Genomic DNA, 22,966 nt, shown 5'->3' with positions numbered 1-22,966 from the left:
AAAACACACATCAAAAAATAAAATTAAATGTTATGAATATGAGAATGAAGTTGTTTACACTTATTACAAAAATTAAGATATAAAGTGATCTGACCTTATTTGCTTTTGTGAACCAACGAAGCTAATACTACAGGCAATTGGGAAAATTAAGTGTTGGCCAAATATGACAACTGCATTTATACCGCTCGTTAAAAAGAAAAATATAAAAAAATCCACTCAACTTGGGCAAAATAAATAAATAAAAGGATAAACAACAACATTCACTACCATGCCAACTTACAGACAAAACAAACTAAGATGGTTTTAAAAATTACCGGTCTTGGTGGTAGCGACTGTCTTTACATACGGGCAGCTGACTATTTGCATCATTGCTACACCTGTAAAATGGATAAGCAAGCATACGTTGGAAAGCTGCCATTGTATGTCGGCTACCACTGGGATTCAGGGAAATAATTTACCACTACAATTTAGAATACTATTTCCAATGAAAAAGACCAAGAATGGAGTAAAATTTATTTTGCTTGACATTTTGTGGGAAGGAGCGCCAAATCCAATGATAACTGATTCTAAATTATAACATCAATTACCTTTTCATCAAACCAGCTGACAGTATCTGAAGGAGTCTCAAGAATTTGAATTCAACAAAGGAAAGCCCCTTCATTACATATGCATGACAAGGGCTGCTGTGGGACCTGTTCCCACAGGACGTCAAACCCATGCTGCTTTAGATACCAGTGAAAGGCAGACGCAGCATGACGCTGACCAGACACTTTCTCTGTGCTGCTGCTAAGTGGGAACTACACGCAGAAGCAGAAGCATGGAGCATAACCATGCAGGAGGAAAAGAGTAAGAACAGAGGGAAAGAAAGAAAGAAAATGAAGTATGAGACAGATCCAAATATTCCACTGCAAGTAATACTTCAAAAAAAGAAGGGCAAAGATGAAGAGAAGGAGAGCACTCAACTAATGACAAAATACCCACGTGCCTGCCCGGTGGAATGCCATGGGCTTGGAACACAGTGGGGGCAGGCTAACATGTGAAGAAAGACGCAGTCCCTGCACTATCATTAATGACCACGGGGGCTGGCTGCTTTAAAAACCTCAATCTTTACGCCCGCTAAAGGAGCAGCACTTACTTCACAGAATGGAAATTACGTACAGTTCTGAGAAGAATGAAGACTCATCGTGATGCATTACAATGGTGATAAAAAGGGAATGAAAGGAAAAGCTGGAAAACTAAGTCTGATTAATTGAGGAAAATCAAATTAAGAGTGTTTTTTTAAAAAATTTTAAATGAAAAGACTGAAGGCAAAAGGTTGGGAAATTAAATTTTATTTTCTATTTGTCTTGGCTAAAAAAAAAACAAAAGCAAAAACAAAAAAACACCAAACCACTCTGGTACTGATAAAATTAAAAATAATAAACTATCTTCCCCATAATGAAATGAAGTTTCTTTTAATTCAGAGATGAAAATTGAAATTAAACCCCTGGGTTTGTAAATAATGTTATCTATGTTCACTCACACACACACAAAAATACTGCCAATTTTTGAAAAGTGTCTAATTTGTTAAATTACAATTTTATATAAAAATATTAAGCTAAACTTTCTATTAATAAAACAAAAGCACTGGATCATAAAAACATGCTGAGTAAAATTATATGCAGTTTTATTTTCCACAATATTTAAAGAAAGCAATGGAAAAATTCCATTTGGTTAGGGAAGTGACAGTGCATTAGGTTTAAATTAGTATAAACACTGCCATCTGCAGGCCACTGGCTCTACTAAGTCGGCACTAGATTTTGAGATTTTTAGGTGACATGAACTTTATTCTCAAAGACTGTTCTCCAAAACCATTTCCCAATAAATAATTTCAACTATAAACTGAAACGGAAGAAAATCAAATCTTTCCATGTTTAGACCTAACTGCCACAGTTAAGGACCACCTGGGCCGACACGGAACTCTTGTATTTACCTACACTCACAGACCTTCATGCAAGATCACGTGTATTTCTCACGTTAAAAACCTCTTCTCCAAGGGTGACTATACGCATATCACAACGACTCATAAAATAACCAAATCTCTAAATTTTTATCCTTCTTTTTACAAAGAGGGCATTTGATCAATTTTTCTACAACTCTGACCTCAGATTAGGTTCTAACAGGAAATTAGAAAGTTCCCTATTTAGTATTCTAGATAATCCTGATGCCACTGCCCATAAGCCTCTTAAAATTCCAAATAAGATTTTGCGGACTAAGAAGCAGAAGTCCTATCATCCTAATCCGATTCACCATCCTAATGCCAGCTCTTATTTCTGTAAGTTGCCCAACTCTTCCATTCCCTTCTTTCCTCCTGTTTGACTCTCTCCTCTCTAATTATCCTCATTTGAGCCATGCACTGCTATTTCAAACAGAACTGAGCTCCAAGACAATTCCATCCAAATCCCTCCTGATGGCCTTACTGCTGAACTGACTAAAGAAGAAAAGAGAGAGAGAGATGGCACTGCGTGTAAGGCCAAAGATCTGAGGAGAAAAACAAGTCTTTGTCGTTTTTACTAAAGCATCTTAGATGACAAAGGGAAATAAGAAAATGAATAAACTTTAATACCAAAGATGCCTTACTGTATATATAAAGATATTAATATTACCTTCTATAAAACATTAGCTCCCTAAAGAACCTTTGTATCTGGGACAAAATTTTATAGATTATCTAACTCAAGTCTCTTCCAACTGACCTACAAATGACATTAATGGCATTATTTATTAAATAGATTATCCATTTACTTCCATGTATTATCCAAAATAAATAAATTATCCATTTATTAAATGCCTTTAACTGCCAAACTTCATAGGTACTACCTCATTTGGTAACCCAAATGGTTACCATCATCTGTTCTAAAATTTAATGGGAGTTCCTGTCGTGGCTCAGTGGAAACGAATCTGACTAGCACGCATGAGGAAGCAGGGTCAATCCCTGGCCTCACTCAGTGAGTTAAGGAACCGGCGTTGCTGTGAACTGTGGTGCAGGTCACAGACATGGCTTGGACCTAGCGTTGCTGTGGCTCTGGTGTAGGCCAGCAGCTACAGCTCCAATTAGACCCTTAGCCTGGAACCTCCATAAGCCTGGGGTGCAGCCCTAAAAAGACCAAAAGAAAAAAAAAAAAGTAATGATGGGATGGGAGCCAGATAAGACCATGACATCTGAAGATGCTATAACTGAAGGGATTTTACGGTGAAAAAATCCACTTTCTATAGAAATAAATTTTGCTACTCTGTCCCTTTCACCCACTAATCCTATTAAGAACCTCTAAAGCGGGAGTTGCCCTTGTGGGGCAGTGGTTAACGAATCCGACTAGGAACCATGAGGTTGGTCATGGTTGTGGGTTCGGTCCCTGCCCTTGCTCAGTGGGTTAACGATCTGGCGTTGCCGTGAGCTGTGGTGTAGGTTGCAGACGTGGCTCGGATCCCGCATTGCTGTGGCTCTGGAGTAGGCTGGCAGCTGCAGCTCCGATTCGCCCCCTAGCCTAGGAACCTCCATATGCCATGGGAGCGGCCCAAGAAATAGTAAAAAAAAAAAAAAAAAGAACCTCTAAAGCAAAACCAAAATCCTTCAGATGAGCACTTTCAAATACCACAGATACGCTATTATGCTACCTCTCCATCTCCTCTCTAGAGAAGTAATAATCCCAGCTCCCTAAGATCACTCAGAAGCCAGGATCTGGTCTTAACACTGTCCCTGACCCCAAAGCTAACCAAGATTGCAAGAGGTTATGACAAACATCATGCTATTATCCACTCATCACCTACATTTTTACAAAAAGAAAATATTCAGCTCATCATCTTTAATTTTGAAAAATGGGTAATCCCTAGCATTAGAGAAAACCTTTTTGATTTTCTTCTTACTTTTAAATTTCAGTTTCCTAAACATCACCTATTGGCCAATTAATTATCTGATACTACATCAGCAACATGTAAATAATTTCCCAAAATACCCCCCCACTAATTCTTAAATTCATGGTTTCTTTCTTACTAAAGTATAATACCTGAACGTGTTCCTTTCAAAGCGGTTACAAGGAAATAGATAATCAGAGCAAGAGTGATAATGAAAATGTGTGCAAATCTAAGTAATAGCTACATTACAACCCTGTGCTTACGAACTAGTACAATGAAGCAGCAATCACTCTAGAAGGAATGTGAAATGAGGAGACAAGAAGCCTAGGTTCTACTCATCTTGGCTATAAACTATCCTTATGAACTTGACCTCCCTAAAGTACCAATATTTTCAACTGTAATTCTGGAACAGACCATGGGTTAAAGAGCAAATATGTCTGACAACAGCACATGCATTCAAATTCAGGTGCCAAATACTTCACTGTTCAATCCCTATGGGAAAAACTCTACTCCACCATCTTTTAATTCCTTCTCTAGTTGTACGGATCTCCCCTAAGACAATGAAACACATGAATTCACTGTAATTATTTCAACATTTAAATGGTGCATGTTAAACTTCAAAACTGCTACAAGGGAAACTCGTGGTTTCTGTTTTGGAAGAACTTTTTCAAATTGAGTGACTCACATTTTCTTCTCAGTGTAACATAATTATTAAGAGTGTGGTGTCTGGATCTGGAGTGTCCAGACTCGAATCCCAACACCATCACTTCTTAGCTATGTGACCACGGGCAACTAATTTAACCTGTGTTCCCACCTCTTAAGATGGTCGTGGAAATTATTACATGTAAAGTGCTTTTAGAACAATGCACAATAAACCACTCAATATGTGCTGGCTATTATGACTTGCGATTTCTTAACTTCATACACTCAATCCCTTAAAAATACTGCATTTAGATAGAACATATTTACATGAAGAGAGACCATTTTTAATCCATTGAGGCCGTTATCCAAAATGAGTGTAGCTTTAAATGTGGCTCTAATTTTAAGACATGTAAACAACAAACAAAAAAGGACATTTACCAAAACTCAAGAGAAAATATTGCAGTTAGCCATGAATCTTTCAAAAACGTTTCAAACAGGTGAGATTCAAGGCAAATTTCAAATGCAACAGACACATGAGAACAAACTAACTGACAATATGAAAACATAGCTGGAAAGACTATTATAATCTATTGGTTTACCTGGAAGTGGAATTGGCATGCCAGGAAGGGGAACACGAAACGGAGGTACCATTACTGGTGGAAAAGCAGGTATAGCTGCTGCTGGCTGAGGTACTGAATGAGGAACGGCAGGAGGTAGCGTCTGGGGGTGCGGCTGGGGAACGGTTTGCACAGGCGTGGCTGTAGGAGCAGGAGTTGAAACACTAACTGTAGGCGTGGCAACTGAAACAGCAGAACTTGGGGTCTGATCTTGTGTTGTGGGTGCTGATGAAAGATAAAACAAAAATATGTATCACTCCTTCATAAACCATTTCACCATATTCATTCGTCATTCACTCACTCAGTAAGTATTTAAGGGCCCATTCCATGCACTGCAAGGAATTTATAACAAGGTCTCTGTCTTCAAGAAGGTTGAAAATAGTTAAATGAAACAAACAAAAAAACCAAAATACAAAGTGAAATGGAATAAATGTGAAGCATTTCTTTCAAGACCTTAAACCATTTCTTATTATGAGAGGGTACAGGAAATTTTAACTGTGACGACAGGCCTTGAAAGATTAGGATTTCAACAAGGAAAATGACAAAGTGAAAGGAAAAAAAAGTAAGTAGTGAGAAAAGTGAGTAAAAGCAGAGAGAAGGGCAGCACCAAGGAATCGTTTAGAAAACAGAAGGCAAGCAGTCAACTAGTCGAACATGAGGCACAGCAACAGAACCAGTGTGTTACAGCTGAAAGGGAGACCAAGGCAGAAAGAAGGAAGCCCTGAACAGAAGACTGAGGCTGCAGTGTCCTGGGTAGGCAAGGGGAAGCACTTATGTCAACGGAGAGAAATGACCTCAAGGAACGAACCCCGAAAGGGATAGTCGTGTCTGTGTACAGCTTTACCTTTGACCACACATGCGTCACTCGAGTGAATTTTTTCTAAGAATGCATTTACATGTTGCTTATGTGACCTTGTGAATGTAAAAGGGATACTGGGGAGGCGGAATGAAGGTTTCTGTACGGGAGAGTAATAACCACTGTTCATTTGATGAATTAACCCGGCAGGTGCACAGGAAGAAAAAAGAACAGAGGTGGGAAAATCAATTTCAACATATCTAGAATTGTCCAAGCAAGGAGGAATAGGGAGAAAAAGATATGCAATAACTAAGGACTGACTGGATATGAACAAATGAGTTTCTTTATAATTATCTCAAAATAAAAAGGTTAAAAAAAAGAAGTAAAAAAAAAAAAAAAAAAAACCCTCAGGTTTCCAGTTGAGAGACCAGGAAAATGTGAAATTCAGGATAATTTGGTTCTCCTAATACATTACTCTGAAGTATCAAAAATAAAACACTTCATTCTTAGTAATCACAGGTAAAATCAAATTGTGACTCCCAAACATAAAATCTGTATGTCCCTTTTTTGAACTTTCAGTTCTCGAATACTATAAAACAGTTTTTGTTACTTATCCATAACCCATCCAGCTCCACATCGAAACTCATTTTGGTAATTCATGGGTAACATATACTTCATCTTTATCTTGATATAAAGAAAAAAAATGTCAACGTCTCCTATATTGGACTAAGAACAAATTTATCAAATTAAATAGTGCTTTCCCAATCTTTATGCCAATTTTATCCTAAGGGAAAGCACACAGTTTAATGCAAACCACCCAATAATCCAACTGACAAAATTTGTCAGTATCTTTTTTTCAGCTCCTAACAATGAAAAACTCACTTAGGCTGGGAAGATGTGAGCAATTTCATACTTGTTAATGAGGGACTCACCTTGGCTAAATAGACAGCAGGGCCAAACAAGTATCTTCAGGGGCCCAGGAATGAATTGTTGGTCTAGCATAGACCTAGCCTTAGGGTACAGTATCATATTAATATAATTTTATAACAGTGTGAAAAATACAAATTACATGCAACATTTGCCCAGTCCCATACATATACCATTTAGCATTTGTAATCTACTGCAGCAGCTGAATATACATCTAGTGATTCTTCCCAACTTCCCTGAGAAGTAGGACTTCATTAGCATTTTTTACAAACTTGCACAGGATGAGTTTATGCTCAACTGGATTTAAAGCATAAATTCCTTTATTTTTAGTTCCATTTACCCACAGGTTTATACTGCAGTCCATAGAATTACATCTTTTAAATATTATGGTAATAGTATTTTGCAGTTTTTGCTAAAATTATGAAGCAAAGTACCATCGTCAGGAAAATGAATTATAAAGGTATCAAATTTCAAGTGGAAAGGAACTCCAGTGGCAATGACAAAAAGTATTCATTAACCTATTCCTCCTGCTACACAGGATTTTCTGAATTTGATTAGCAGTCATGAGTCATCAGAGGAAAAAGATATAGGCAATAAAAGAATTAAATGGGAAGCTGAGAGAATGGCAGCTAGGACTTTATTATAGTAGGTAAATTCCTTCGAACTCCACTTGCTGAAAGAACTAGTGATAACACTAGACCTCAAAATATACTATGAATCCAGCCTCAGATCTTAACTGAAAAAGACAAGTGAGACTATCTCTAACAGACTGAGAAATATTAAGACTGTAGTATGACAACACTTCATGACACTGAATCAAGTGAAATAAAAACAGGTGTCAGGAATACTCAGACATCAAAACCAATGTTTAAAAGGCAATAAAAAGAACAAGATTTTGCAATTCTGTTCTCAGAATAAAGGGCTCCCTGTCGCTGAAGGGTAGTGTAAAAATGACCAACAGGAACTATGAACAGAATGGCTGATAATCACCAATGCCTATGGGCCTTCTGACAGACCACTCGGATAGAGACATGGGGTACACATAGGAGAGTTCAAAGTTTCTGGCTACCCACCTTCCTTAAAACAAAGTACGACTACTTCCCTTTCCTAAGAAGGCAGAAACAAAACGGAAATAACACAGACCCTCCACAAAGAACCACACTGCTTTTAATTCATCTCCTTCTCCCATTACCACAAATTCACCATAAAAAACTGGCAGTTTTCTGCCTGGGTACACGGCTTACAGGAGCACTCGCCTACAAAAAAAGCAAAGAGCCTCAACCAACTAGCTAGTATCACAAACCTCCCTATCAGAATTCACCCTCGCTACAACAGAACACAGACTTGGAGAGCATTTCTTACATCATCCCAGTAAGTACATTCTCTCCCAAGCTCTCTAAAACATATCACATAGGACCTTTAAAAAACTGTCTCCACATCACATGTACCTTAACCTACTTCTGTGGTTACTTCTTGTGCCAATAAAATAAAATCAAGTTTGAATTTAAATTCAGTAGTATTACTAAGTTTCTCTCATATACATATCTCTTACAAGGTTAATAGACACTAGTAACTCCCAGGTCCCTGAAGCTATTGTGGAAGGGAGGAGAGGCAGCTTGTTTTTGTCTTCCTTATCCTCGTCTTTATCCACGTAGCAAAATAACCTAAATTATAATCACCCTATAGAGATAACTATCTATCTTCAGACCACTATCATATAAGTCACCAAATGAATAAAATTATTTAAATACTTTGGGGCTCAATCTCAGCCTACAGAATAAGTAACAACATACACCAAAAAAAAAAAAAAAAAAAACAAAAAAAAACCACAGATCCCAGAAGTAGTAGCAAAAATATTAATGACAACCTTTTAAGCAAATTAGATTCTTCTCTCATCTCTGAAATCTATTAATCACCTCTCATCTCTTTCAAAGTGATTTAACCTTCGGGCCTCAATGACTTTATACCTGCAAATTCTCTTACCTCTTGGACTGCTTCTATCTCAACTTGTCATTTCATCTGCTGAATCCCATTCTAAGACCCACCCACCTCTCAACAAGATTATTCTAAAGTTCCCAAGTTTCCCTGATTTCAACACTACTCAAAAAGTGAAAATCAGAAAAATCTTCCGAAATACTGCATTTATGCTGACTATCTGCCTGCCTTACCCATTTGCCTGCTTCTTAAAACTCTTCATAACCTGGTCTCAGTCTTACTCAGTAACTAATACAAATCCTCCCACCATCTCATAAACTACATTATCCTCATGACCTGACCTACGCTTGCGCTGCTCCCTCCTACCTGAATCACTTCTCCTTAACTTTTGAACCTACTCAAATCCTACCACACATCCTTCATAAACAACCTCAATACCCATGCGGTCCACTCACTTGTCTCTCCGTTTTCTTGAATTCTTACATCTTCTATTTTCGCTGCATAACTCTGCATGCTATTCTCTAATTGTTTCACATGCATTATTCTTGCCTCCTCAATTAGAAAAACTGGAAACTCTGCAAGATAGGGGCCAAGACTTACACTTATTTTGCAAATCCCACAGCAGCCGGCATTACTGTTGGCCAAGCTAAATAGCTAACTCTATACCTCCCCAGTTTTAGCTTCATGAATCGCAACTGGGCAAATAATTTCTTCTACTAATGTAAATTTCTGTTTTTACCCAAAAGTCTTTATGTCAAAAATATATTTTAAATGACATCAAGGAAAATACCTGCCCCCCTAGGGTCACTTTGGAATGCAGTTCTACGTGTCCACTTCTCTGCCCTACATGAAAACACAAGCTGACTAGTACTCACTTGATACTGTCTGCGAAACTGAAGAGGCAGTTGTGGTGGTCGAAGTGGTAGAGGATGGGGTGGATGATGAAGTGAAGTGGATACTGCAGGTGCTGGACTACTGGTAGTAGGGGTGGAAGCTCCCACTGCTTGTGCTTGTGCTTGGGCCTGCGCCTGCGCCTGGGCCTGGGCCTGGGCCTGCGCCTGAGCCTGGGCCTGGGCCTGCGCCTGCGCCTGCGCCTGCGCCTGGGCCTGCGCCTGGGCCTGCACCTGCGCCTGGGCTGCAAGCATAGGTGTCAGTTCTGACTGCTGAATAACCTTAACTCCATCTGGCTTGGTCCATGCAGACTCACGTGTCCGAGCATTATAATAATAAACCTGCAGAGGAAGAAAAATCATTAGTATCAAAGAATCTGCTGTCATTTAAAAACAATAATGCATATGTATAGAATGGATTAAAAAGGTCCTACTATATAGCATAGGGAACTGTACTCAATATCCTGAGATAAAACATAAAGGAAAATATTAACAAAGAATGTATATACATGTACATACAACTGAACCACTGCTCTACAGCAGAAATTAATACACCATTGTATATCAATTATACTTCAACTTAAAAAAGCAACAGAATCAAAACAGCATTAAAAAACAACAATGCGGAGTTCCCAATGTGGCGCTATAGAAACGAATCTCACTAGGAACCATGAGTTTGCGGGTTCGATCCCTCGCCTCACTCACTGGGTAAGGATCTGATGGTGCCGTGAGCTGTGGTGCACGTTGCAGACACGGATCAGATCTGGCGTTGCTGTGGCTCTGGTGTAGGCCGGCAGCTGTAGCTCCGATTGGACCCCTAGCCTGGGAACCTCCACATGCTGCAGGTGCAGCCCTAAAAAGCGCGCCACACACACACACCACACACACACACGCACCTTTGCCTCAATGGTATTTAAAAAAAAAGCTTAGGAAAGACAAAGTACATCACAATTGGCTGTTTGCATGAGACCAGAGGTGATTTTCACTCCTTTCTCCCTTCCCCCAATTTTCCATGAGAAGCACATTATATTTCTAACACACACCAAAAAAGGAGAACAAAGGTTATATTTTGTGCCCAAAGTTCATACAGTGGGCCTGAGAGGGCTAACCTCGGGAAGCCCTGCTTACTACGCTGAGCTGGGCTGCCCTCGGGGACCTGACTTCAGGAGAGATGACAGGAATGGCTCCTGACGCCTAAAACACGTTTCACGCGAAAAATGTCGTTGATGCTAAATACCTGCCTTCCTTCTGGGAGTCTGGAATTTGGCACGTGCCAGGCAGATGGTACCAAATAAGTGACCAGTCCCCAACGAAAACCCTTGACTCCTCACCTCAGGAGAGCTTCCCAGGCAGACAACACTTCCCGGGTGTTTTCACAAATCCATGCTGCAGGAATTAAATACACTCTATAGGATTCCACTGAAAGGACGTCTGAAGGTTCAAGTCCGGTTCCCTCTAGACTGCACTCCATGTATGGCTTTGCTGGTTTTGCTTTGAAACCTTTCAATGTAATGAGTCTGAGCTGCAAGTAAAACTCCATGCTGAGTCCTGTGAATCCCAGCAAACTCTAAGCCTGAGAGCAGGTGAGGCCCTGTGGCACACATTTAAAACACAGGCTTCTAGAATCACAGGAAAACCTATGTAAGTGCTCCAGGCAGCCTTATGTCTACGCCAAGTCCGATCCAGTGAGCCGTTCCTGGAGTTCCGCCCCATCCCTGCTCACCCAAGGATCATTTTTTCCCCTAATGGCTGCACCTGTGGCAAATGGAAGTTCCCAGACCAGAGGTCAAATCGGAGCTGCAGCTGCCAGCCTACACCACAGCCATAGCAATACCGGATCCCAGCCTTATCTGCAACCTATGCTGCAGCTTGCGGCAATGCTGGATCCTTAAACCACTGAGCAAGGTCAGGGATTGAACCCACATCCTCAAAGGAACAGTGTCGGGTCCTTAACCCACTGAGCCACAACAGGAACTCCGCAAGGCTCACTCTTAATTGGCAAAGATATATTCACTGATCTCAAGCTGCCAGAACTCTTAAGTTACTTTTCTGCCTCCGAGAAAATAACACCCTTAATTTTTTTTTCTTTTTTTTGGCCACCCCATGGTATGTGGAGCTCCCCGGCCAGGGATGGGATCCAAGCAACAGTCTCGAACTAAGCCACAGGTGCAGCGACGCCAGATCCTAACCCACTGTGCCTGGGATTGAATCCGCGTCACAGTGCTCCCAAAACGTTGCCGATCCCGCTGCGCCACAGCAAGAGCTCCCATGTTTTCTCCTTTTTATTAACTTAAGTATAATTAATTTACAATCTTGTGCCAGTTTCTGCTCTATGGCAAAATGACTCAGTCACACACACACACGCACACATGTACACTTCAAAAAAAATTTTCCATCATCGTCCATCTACCCCAGGAGATTGGATATAGCTCCCCGGGCTATAGAGTAGGACCCTGTGGCCTGCCCACTCTAAATGTAATAGTTCGCATCTACTAACCCCAAACTCCCGATCCCTCCCACTCCCCCCCAACCTAAGTATGTTACCTTCCCATCTGGAGTTTTATTTTCCACCCATATCTCCTCAGTAGGAGGTAGTGCTGGAGCACCGGCAGCAGTCACAGGAGGCATTCCTGGGGGGAACATCATACCCGGGGGGGGCGGCATGGTCCCCATGGGTGGAGGCATGAAAGGTGGTCTCTGTTAAGTCACAAGAAAAACGGTCACTTGTGTTTATCTCATTCCCTTCACATTATTACTAAATTCTACCCCAAAGAAAAGCACTGAAAGAGAAACCAGTTTAAGAGTTAACCCAAGTACATTTATTTAGATTGTGTAAGGAACGTTTCTTTGCAAACTGATTACTAAACAGACTAGAAAGAAGAACAGCAAAATACGAACAGTAGTCTTCTCTGGGTAATAGCATTCTAGATGAGTTTTGCTTATTCTTTATACCTCGACTGCCTATTTCATACGCGGGGCACTGGATTACTTTCAAAAGAAAAAAAAAAAAACGATGCTTTCATTTTAACACCAGCTACACCAATGCCTCCAGAGCTCACCTATAACAGGAACCAACCACAGACAGACATTATTTTACAAACACAGCCAACTACTAACCAAAGCATAAAAATCAGATCTACCTAATCTTTTATTCCCTTTCCTACAAGAAAAAAAAATTATTCATTTTCTTTCAAGGAAAATAAGACTTTAAATGGCATACATCACAATTTTTAAAAAAAATCTCCCAGCGCCATTACTAATTCAATACTATCTGATAATTCCTTCAATGATTGCTGACACAATTCAAGACCCTGCACCAAACAATTTAACTCTAACTGCTATATCTTACTTACCAAGGCAGAAAAGAAGTCTGCCTGTTTTTACAACAGATTTTAAACAGGGATTAAAAAGACTTCCTCTATAATCTACAAGTAACATTAAAATTCAATTATCCAAAGCATCTTAATCTGGATCAGAGAAATGACACTACGCTGAAAATGTGAAACTCTATTTCATTTTCCTAAAAATGTTTTCTTTCCCATACTCCACTTTCTCAGCTTAGTGTTTTTCACGCCTCAGCTACAGGGCGTTCTATAAAACACCCACCCCATATGTATCCCAGTCACCAACAGCTGGAAATCACTGAGATTTAATGTAAAACCACACCATCACAAATCGAGACCAAGAAAACCCTCAGGACATTAGAAAGTATCCCATTACAACATCTGATCCGTTTCCATTAGAGGGTGACCTTCACCCATCACCTCTGACAATTTTCTGCAAGGAGCTTTAACTCCTAAAGGCACAAAGTAGAATATATTCATATGTAACAAGTTATACCAGTCACCAGGTCAAAAAGTTACTTCTCACTCTAATCCTGAAGAAAATGCAAAACCATTTAACAATTTGTTGAAGGGGGCTAGGAGAAGGGGGATTGTTCCTTTTTAGGAAGGAAAACAAGTATTAAGCAAAGTATTCAAACCCTGTATTTCTTCCATAAATACACCCCTGTTGAAAAAGAGTTAACATCACTTAAAGAGTCCTGCGTTCTCTCTATTTTTAGTAAGTTCATCCTTCATTATCTAAGCTACCAGAAGGCAGATGATACCACTGCATTTAATAGGTTTCAGAACTTGTACAGGCTGGATAAACTAAGAAAACAGAGAAAAACAATCAAAAAGAATATAATCTCAAAAGTAGATATTTGAGAGTTGATACCTTCACAACCTCGTTTCAGATAATAACTGAGTCTAAATACACTGAAGAGGGATAATGTCTAAGGTTAAAACACCAGAAAAGGTTTTATTTAAAGAAATTTCACAACGATTCTATTTCTAAAATTATAAGATAATCTTTTTTTTTTTTTTTTTTCCTGGGGGGGGGGGAAATCCAGTAGTGTGCCTACAAAATGTGCTACTGTCACTTCTAGATTCTATCCTAGGTATCATTTCTGGAGAGAACTACTCAGGAAAACACATACATATTTCAAATTATTGGCACCACGTGTTATTGAAAATAAATTTCTCCCACTCTATACATTAAGATTCCCAACTTCACCTCCCCTAAAGAAGACGGAATACTAAAGGCAAGTCTCAGAGAGCAATGAAGGCAGGCTAGAACTACCCTATTCAATCCTAATTTTACATGTGCGTTTTTCTATCACCATCTAAATTCCCGCTCTGAAGTTCCATCCTCGTTAGAGTTACCACTGCTTTTTAAACAGCACTTTAATGCAGTGTTAGTTTCCATTTTCCTAGAAACTGAAATCAAGAGCCCAAGTTTTTAAGCAAAGCCCATGTGGCACACAGACACTAACGCCAACGCAGACCCAGCCACCTCTGCGTTCCTTACCTGGAGGTGCGGAGGGCCCATGGGTGGAGGAATCCCTCCTGGGGGAGGCATGGGTGGCATATTAGGATCAAAAGGAGGACGTCCAAACGGGGGCCGCGGGGGTGGAGGTGGGCCTCGCATCATACCAAAGGGCGGGGGAGGCCGCATGAGAGGAGGAGGGCCTCGCATCACCGCATTTGGGGGGGGAGCCGGGCCTCGGAACCTCAAGGCCTGCTGTTGAGCCATCCTGTGTAGAAAAGCAATGAATAAATTTTTGTTCTCCAAATAACAAAGACGGAGCTACTAATTTCTCATTACATCAAATGCTCAAAGCCCTTAAGAGAAACCAGAGTTGAAAAGTCAGCATTTTGTACCACCACAGTAAACCAGGAAGAATGATCAATGGCTCCAAATCTAGGAGGAAGATTGATGAGGGGGTATCGGGATGGTCTTAAAACAGCTCCCCACGTGCTGCCTAAAGCTGCAAAGAGAGACAAACACAACGCTAGGCAAAGGGGACACTGACCTATTTCGACACCTTGACCAGGTACCCAAAACTACCATCAACTACGAAGGAAAACTGTGACTGAAAGGCACACAAACATCACCGTGACTGAGAGGGACCCTGGCAGGAAGGTGCAACCTCCACCTAGTAACGGCGGCTATCAGACTGGGGGATGTTCTGTTAGGCGGGGAACGGGGGGTGGGTTCTTCAGCAACACTAATGCCAGACCTAAAAGACAAAGGTAGGCGACGGAAATGTTTTAGAATAAAGGAGGCCAGAGAGACATGACGACACGACACGACACCAACTCTAGTTGGGGCCCTAAACTAGAGGGAAGAAACGCTACACAAGGACCTAATGAATTGACAGCGCTGCAACACGGACAACAAAGGATCCTATCAGTGACATTTATGAAGATGACAACTGTGCTGTGTTAGGTAAGAGACGAGCTCTCTTAGAAAATGAACACGCCAGTATTTAGGGGTACAGGGCCACAGTGTATAGCTCTTACCCTCAAATGGCTCAGAGTAATAGAGAATGCATAAATAATAATAATAAATAACAAATAATACAGCAGAACAGATGTAATATTAACACTAAGCACATTCTCTGTATTTCTGCAACTTTCTGGAGGTTTGCAATTACTTCCAAATACAAGGTTTCTACAGCTGGACAAGGGGCAGCTTAAGAGGTCACTAATATTCTCGAACTGAAGGGAAAGCCTTTCTCTACACTGTACCGACCTACCCACCCTCCAAGCTCCAGCCAAACACCCTACTTTATTTGCTCCGTGCCACTGAGGCAGACAAGCAATGTCACATAAGACGGTATTAGCGCTCTGCTCTCAGCAGCGCTTCTTGAAAAAATTATTAACTCTTACAAGGGCTTACCATGTGTCAGCCAGTGCTGTAAGCACCCTTTTAGTCATTTCATCATCAAAACAACACTATGAGATGGACCTGATCCCCACTTCACAGATGAAGGCACTCAAAAGTACAAGAACTTGCCCACGGCCACACAACTGGTTCTGTGGGGACACGACACCAAGCCCCTGTGGAGCAAGAACTGTCTGTCCTGTTCACCTGTCCCTCCCCAGCACATGGCTGTGCCTCCCCAGAGGAGAGCTCGCTAAGAATTCGCTCGATGAACCAGCACCTGCCTAGGGGATACTGCACCTGAGCTACCTCACCACAGGGCACAGAGAATCTTAAGAGAAATCTCTTCTGTGATTTGTCAATTCACTGAGCACCTAACAGTCTTCCCAGTAGCCACTCTGAATTTCTCCATTACACAGGCAATTACACTTCAGTGCTCAAGAGGACACTAACAACTACACTCCTCACGTACATTTGGTGACAATCATTCTTATACCCTGTCCTCACCAGGCTCTTCCAACTTTCTTCCACTTTTCAACCCTGTGCGTAAGTCTACCCTTTCAATTGTCTATAAATTTTCCACATCGTAATTTCATTCTGACACCAAAAAATGCTAATAGGGAAGCAATTCCCCTTCTAGGAGTATCAGGATTGTAAAAACATCCAAAACTACTATACAAACATATTTAACCAAATCTGCAAGTGAGCCTACACTCAACATTAAAAGTATGAGTTAAAAACATTAATTGCAGGAGATCCCATTATGGCTCAACGGTAACAAAGCTGACTAGTATCTGTGAGGATATGGGTTAAGGTTAAAGGATCCCGCATTGCCGTGAGCTGTGGTACAGGTCACAGATGCGGCTCAGATCCCACGTTGCTGTGGCTCTGGCGTAGGCCACAGCTGCAGCTCCAATTCGACCCCTAGCCCAGGAACTTCCACATGCTGCACGTGCTGCCCTAAAATGCAAAAAAAAAAAAACAAAACAAAACACAGTGACTGCAAAAAGGAATTCAGACTGTAACAGAATTATCAGTCTTTTTCAAATTACAAGGACTCCCGAAAGAGGGCTGGTCCCTGTTACTGAATCAATGTCTCAACCTGTAGGGCAGAAAAAACATAACCACCAAGGAAAGTTATTCCACTTCAGTCTTCAGTTACTAATGTACCTTAATCTCCTATTTCCTTTGAGTCTGCTTCATCCTTTGCAAAAAATCTATCCTGTTTCTTTGTTTAGAATTTTCTATTTCCTAGTTATAACCTGAAGTTAAGCATTTCAGGCTCTAAAATCATGAAAAGTCAAATCGGGGTTGTAGCTTTTGCTGTCAGACTACTTACATATTTTCAGAGCTGAATATACTCAGATGTGAATTAGCCTCTCTACGTCCAATGAGATAATCCCTGTGAAACATTTAGGATAATATCTGGTACACAGTAAACTACTTCAACTGTCATTACTCTCATTCCCACACAACACCTAGCACAGTGTCCTACCTGCAACTCACTTTACTGCCAATTTGACTAGACGGCTTTCCAAAAGTCCGCCACTGAAATGGTGGTCAAATTCACAGAATTTCCTGTCGACAGCCTCAAGTTGCCATCTTCTGCTGTCAGAGATGTACAGCACACATGCTGAGCTCTTTATTACACAGTGCTTCATCACAACCACCTTCCCAGAACCTGCAGTGAGCATTAAATGAGCTAATAAAGTGCTTGGAACCCTGCCCAGCACAGAAGGGTTCCGTAAGTATTAGCTACTGTTGCTGTCGCTGTAACATCAGAAAAGGGACAGAATGAGTGAGTGTCAAATGCTATCAATATTAGTAGGAGTGTCACCTACTATAATTACCATTAGCAGGCTGAACACAACCTGGCCTTTGCTGGTCTCTCTGTAGATCCTAGTCTTTCTCACCAACTCCTCCACTCTCTCAAGCCTTGCGCAGGTGTTCTTCCCTCTGCCCAGCGTGCTTCTCCCCAGATCTTTATATAACCAACTCTCCCTCTTTGCCTCCGCTCAACGGTCACCTTCAACTGCTTTCCCACTCTAGCCCTTGCCTCTCTCCTTCATTTCCCAATTTGAGTTTACAGCTATGGTAAATGCCACGCGGAAATCTCTCACTACTGGCTTGCCCTTGTCTCACCTCTACCCACTAGCACACAGGTTCTCCTCCATCTACTGCTGCATCCCGGTGCCTGGGATGGCAGGTGTTCCGTTACTGTTCTAATAATGACAGGGAACCCTGGGTACTTCCTGTATACCAGGCATGGTTATTTGGACATTATTTCTGCTAACTCCTTGAATCCTCAAGACAACCCAATGAGCTAAGTTTGGCACCATTTTTACAGAGGAAACGGCAGCACAGAAAAAGAACTTGTTTAAGGTTTAAGCGAGTCAGTGGTACCACCAGCACATTCTTATTCCCACTGTACCACGGAGGTAACTCAGACAGCACGTTGCCATACGGTATGAAGCAGTAATAACTACACAAAGGCCTTGGGTCAAGGGTCTATACAAATATGACTCTCCAAGTTCTAGCAGCATCTGGATCGCCACACAAATTCTGTCTGCTGTGGATTATTTGCATTCCTACTACCTCCAAATGTGAGGAAAACAGAAGCCTACCTGCATGACCACAAAACACACACACACACACATTTGTAAGAACACATGTACTTCCCTGGAGTCCTATACCCAGATATGCAATCTTCCCAATGGTGAGGACTGCAACTACTTTACTATAACAGGGGGAGAAAACAATTTTAAACGCTGATAAACGGGAGCAAATTATACGGCAGACACCAAGCAGGGAGACCTAGGCTTTAATCCAGACCCTGTCAATAAGTCAGGGATCTTGGTTAAGTCTCCTCACACTTGCAGGCCAATTTCCTTATTTGATGTGCTTAGTTTACAATTTACATCAATCTTAATTAGCATGAAAGGTCCTTGGGGACAAAGGTTTTTTTTGTCAGGTTCAAGACTCTACTGCCAGCACCTGGCTCAGTGACTCTCACACTGCACACACTTAATAAATGCAGGTGTGAGCGGTGAGCCATCTCTAAACCTCCTAGATACAGTTATTTATATACCCACTGAACCCCTTATCCATCAGACTCCGTGATGGTGAAACGCCACAAAACACATTCAGGACACAAACACAAAAACTGAGCCCCAATTTCTGCCGTGGAGAACAACTAATTTCTCTTAAACCACGGGGTGCTAAACTGAAGGTCCGTACAACGTGCTCTGGGAGGACTTCCAATCCAAGAGGCTAAGGTGTGGAACACCTACAACACAACATCTCATTTAAAGCCTGCACAACGTCTGGACTACTATTAATAAAGTCTAGAAGGCTACTCCTTGTAAAGCTGACGAGGAATACTCTCTAAAATGCAAACTAATGTTCCCAAATAATCCCTTAAGACCAGCTCAAGGAACCTTCTGGAGATGAGAATCAGAAATAATCCTTCCACCCTAACACTGCGCGACCCTGACAAGGCAGTGCGATCACCCATGACTCAAGTGTACACACGGGGTTTAAAGGATTTAAGAGTCTTCCAAGAAGTAAGACTGTATTCCTGCCAGAGTTAACAATTTCTGACAACTCAGAATCTCAAAGACAAGATTTTCCTCCCTGAAATCTTAACAATACCCATTTTCCTTACATAATTCCATCTGGAGCTCTGGACCATGCTAGAGTCCTCCCAACTTACTCTGCTCTTTTTCATTCCCAAACGCTGACAATGGCACAATTCAGAACGGGAGGGGAACGGCTCGCACGACCTTTTCCCGTGGTGGGGAGGGAAGGACCAGACAGAAAACTCAGGACCTCATTTTCCTTAAACCCCACTCATCGTACCCCCGGGACACTGGGACCAAATGTTAACGACAAATTCCACAGGCGGTGAGAAAGCAGGGCGAGGAAGGTCACTGCCCTGCTTGGGGCGACGGCGCGAGCAGACCCAGCGCGAGGAGGAGGAGGAGGACTGCAGGCTCCGAGCCCGGCGGCCCGGGTCCCGGCCAGTTCCCGGGGCCACCATCCCACCAAAGCGACGCGGTTCTACTTCCCCACCTGCAGGCGGCTCCGGGTCCTCGCCTGCCGCGGGGCACTCACTTAACCGAAGACGGCTCAGCTCTGGGGCCTGGGACACGGGATCAGCACCCCCTCCCCGGGGGCGGGCGTGAGGGTCGCGGGGACCCCCAGGAGGGGCTCCCGGGCCCACGGAGGCGCCCGGCAAACGGCTCCCGCTATTGTTACCAGGCACGAACGCGGGACGAGGAACCGGGGCGAAAAGGCAGGCAGGCCGCACGAAGTCCAGGCCGAGCCGGCGAGGCGGGGCAGTGGGGAGCGGGCAAACGGGGACCGCGCGGGCCGCGGCCGGCGGGGACAGGGCGCAGCGGGGCGCGGCGGCGCGGGGCCTCGGGGAGGACACCCGGGCCCGCGGCCGCGCCGAGCCCGAGGAGGGCGGAGGTCGCCGCGGCGGAGGCGGCGGCGGCGGCCCGCGCCCGAGGCGGGGCCCCGAAGCGCGAAGGCCGGACCCGGCCCGCGGGCCGCGGGCCGCGAGGGGCGCGGGGCCCCGCGAAGCGCGCAGGGAGCGCCCCGGGGACGCGCAGGAGGCCGCGGCCCAGCCCCGGCCCGGCTCATTCAAGCCGCCTTCCCCTTCCCCCTCACCCCATGCGGTCCTGGCTCGCAGCCGCCGCGGCTCCCCGGCCCCCCTCCACCCGGCTCTCCGCGCGGCACGCCCAGCCCCGGGGCCGCCGGAGCGCCGAGATGCGAGGGAGAGCGGGGCCCCTTACCTGAGCTCCCCCGGGTTGAACCGCTCACCGTCCCCCCCGTCCCCGCCACGCTCCGCCATTACAGAGGGCCGCGTTCACCCACCCGCCGCCTCAGCGTCTCCTATTGGCCTGACGGATCGTCAATCCCGCGTGAGGGAGGCGGAGAGAGCAGAGATCTGTGAAATGATTGGTCAAACTTCCCATCCATCCTCGCGCTAAGGGTGGTATCTGCCTTATGATTGGTGAAAGGGCCCGCCGACTTTGAAAGCGGTATGGAGACAGCCAGTTGATTGGTCGCTCGAAGGCCTTACGGGAAACGAGACTTTAGCAACGAGGAACCGCCGGCGCCCTCTCGCGGTAAGCAAAACTAGGTCCTCCCACCCACTGCTCAGCCTGCGGTGGCCACGTGTCTGCCCGCTTCCTGGAAAGCCAATTGTGGAGCCATGTTGGCCTCAAACCGGCAGTACTGGCTCAGGCCGAGACGATTTCCACCCCGTGAGCCAATGAGAAATCGACCTGGATCACCCGTAAACCAATCACAGAGTTGCTGTGGAATTGAGCCCTTCCCAGCTTTTCAGAATCAGGAGTCTTAAGGCGCCACCAGATTATATCTGTTATTAAATAATGCTTTCGTCGTATACAGCAGAAATTGGCACAACATCGTAAGTCAACTATACTTAAAAAGAGAATACCTCTTAGGTTGTTTTAAATAATTAGTTGCTATAAGTTGCTGTATTAAGTTGGAGGAAGAAAACTTCTTGGCAATTTACAGTTTAAAACATCTGTCCTTCAATTTCGAAACACATTTGTCCGAAATTAGCATATCCTAATACCCAGAAGGAATTCTGAATTTTTTTTTAATTAAAAAAAAAAAAAAAAACTTTAGGTACTGGGGGAGTTCCTACTGTGGCACAATGGGATCAGTGCTATGGTGGGAGTGCTGGGACACAGGGTCCATCAGCCCAGTGGGTTAAGGATCCAGCCATGCTGCAGCTGCCACTTCAGCAGTGATTGCAGCTCGGATATAATCCCTGGCCCAGAACTCCATATGCAGCAGGGAGGCCCAAAAAAAAGGAAAAAAAAAAAAGACTTTAGGTACTGGGGTTTCAAAGGCACAATGAAGAGGAACTCTGCCGTTACGGCGCTCAAAACAATAAACTAATAAAATATTAAACTAATGTATTACTCAGACCTAACCATTCATACCAAGCACTGTTCTAATTACTACCCACGTATTGTCTGTTTTAGGACTCATAAAAAGGCCTCCTAATAGGAGGGTACTATGAATAGCCAGTTTGTAGATGAGACTGAGGCCAGAGAAGTTAAAGAACTTGTTCAAATTACACAGCTAATAACTGACACAGCCTACCCTTAAACCCAAGACCGTTCGGCAGAGAAGCCCCGTTACTAAACACCATGATCCAAGAAAGTTGAAAACATCATTGCAGAAGTTCCAGGGGTGCGGAACTCAGTGGGTTAAGGATCTGGTGCTGTCCTTGCAGTGGCTCAGGTCGCTGCTGTGGCACAGGTTTGATCCCTGGCCTGGGAACTTCCACATTCCAATTTTTTGGGTGCTGCCAAAAAAAATTTTTTTATTTTAAAAAAAGAAAACATACATGTACACAAAAACTTGTACACAAATATTCATAGCAGTATTATTCATAATAGCCAAAATGTCCAAACAGCTGATGAATTGATTTAAAAATATGGTGTCATCTATACAAAGGAATATTATTCAGCCATAAAAAAGGAATTTAAGTACTGACATATGCTACAATAGGATGAACCTTGAGTACATTATTCTAGGTGAAAGAAGCCAAATATCAAAGGCTAAATATTATATGAGTCCATTGAATGAAATGTCCAGAATAGGCAAATCCATAGAGACAGAAAGTACATTTCCAGGAGGCAGGGACTGCTAATGGATATAGGATTTCTTTTTGGATGGCGCAAATGTTCTGAAATTAAATAGTAGTGATGATTGCACAATTTGGTGAATATACTAAAACCTACTGAATTATACACTTTAAAGGGTGAGTTTTATTATGTGTGAATTACAGAATATGCTATACTGAATTCAGTTAGGTATGATAAAATGTGATAAGGGTCAAACAGTTCTAATCATGCTCATCTATAGCAAGAAACTATGGTTAAAATTTCACTTAATATGTGACATTTGAACAAATTGAAGTATGAATGAGAGTGGATGCGTAGATCCCTTTTTAAACATCAGCATGCATCTCCAAGTCCCAGCAAATTATTCCAAAAATAACACTGGTATACACA

At 42.8% G+C, this 22,966-nt stretch overlaps 1 protein-coding gene across 1 annotated transcript in view; it reads right to left on the bottom strand.

Annotated features, from left to right (window-relative positions):
* Positions 1-20,808, bottom strand: part of TCERG1 (transcription elongation regulator 1) — a 63,237-nt gene extending 42,429 nt beyond the window's left edge. The window contains 7 exon segments of the mRNA XM_003354339.5: positions 315-377; positions 5,130-5,372; positions 9,681-9,755; positions 9,758-10,037; positions 12,240-12,392; positions 14,547-14,772; positions 20,702-20,808. Coding sequence (XP_003354387.3) covers positions 315-377; positions 5,130-5,372; positions 9,681-9,755; positions 9,758-10,037; positions 12,240-12,392; positions 14,547-14,772; positions 20,702-20,760 — 1,099 coding nt within the window. The 5' untranslated portion in view covers positions 20,761-20,808.

The sequence above is a fragment of the Sus scrofa genome, chromosome 2 (assembly GCF_000003025.6).
Source record: "Sus scrofa isolate TJ Tabasco breed Duroc chromosome 2, Sscrofa11.1, whole genome shotgun sequence".
NCBI classification, from domain to species: Eukaryota; Metazoa; Chordata; class Mammalia; order Artiodactyla; family Suidae; genus Sus; species Sus scrofa.
The sequence above is the reverse complement of the archived record's forward strand: the minus strand, read 5'-3'. Positions and strand labels throughout refer to the sequence as shown.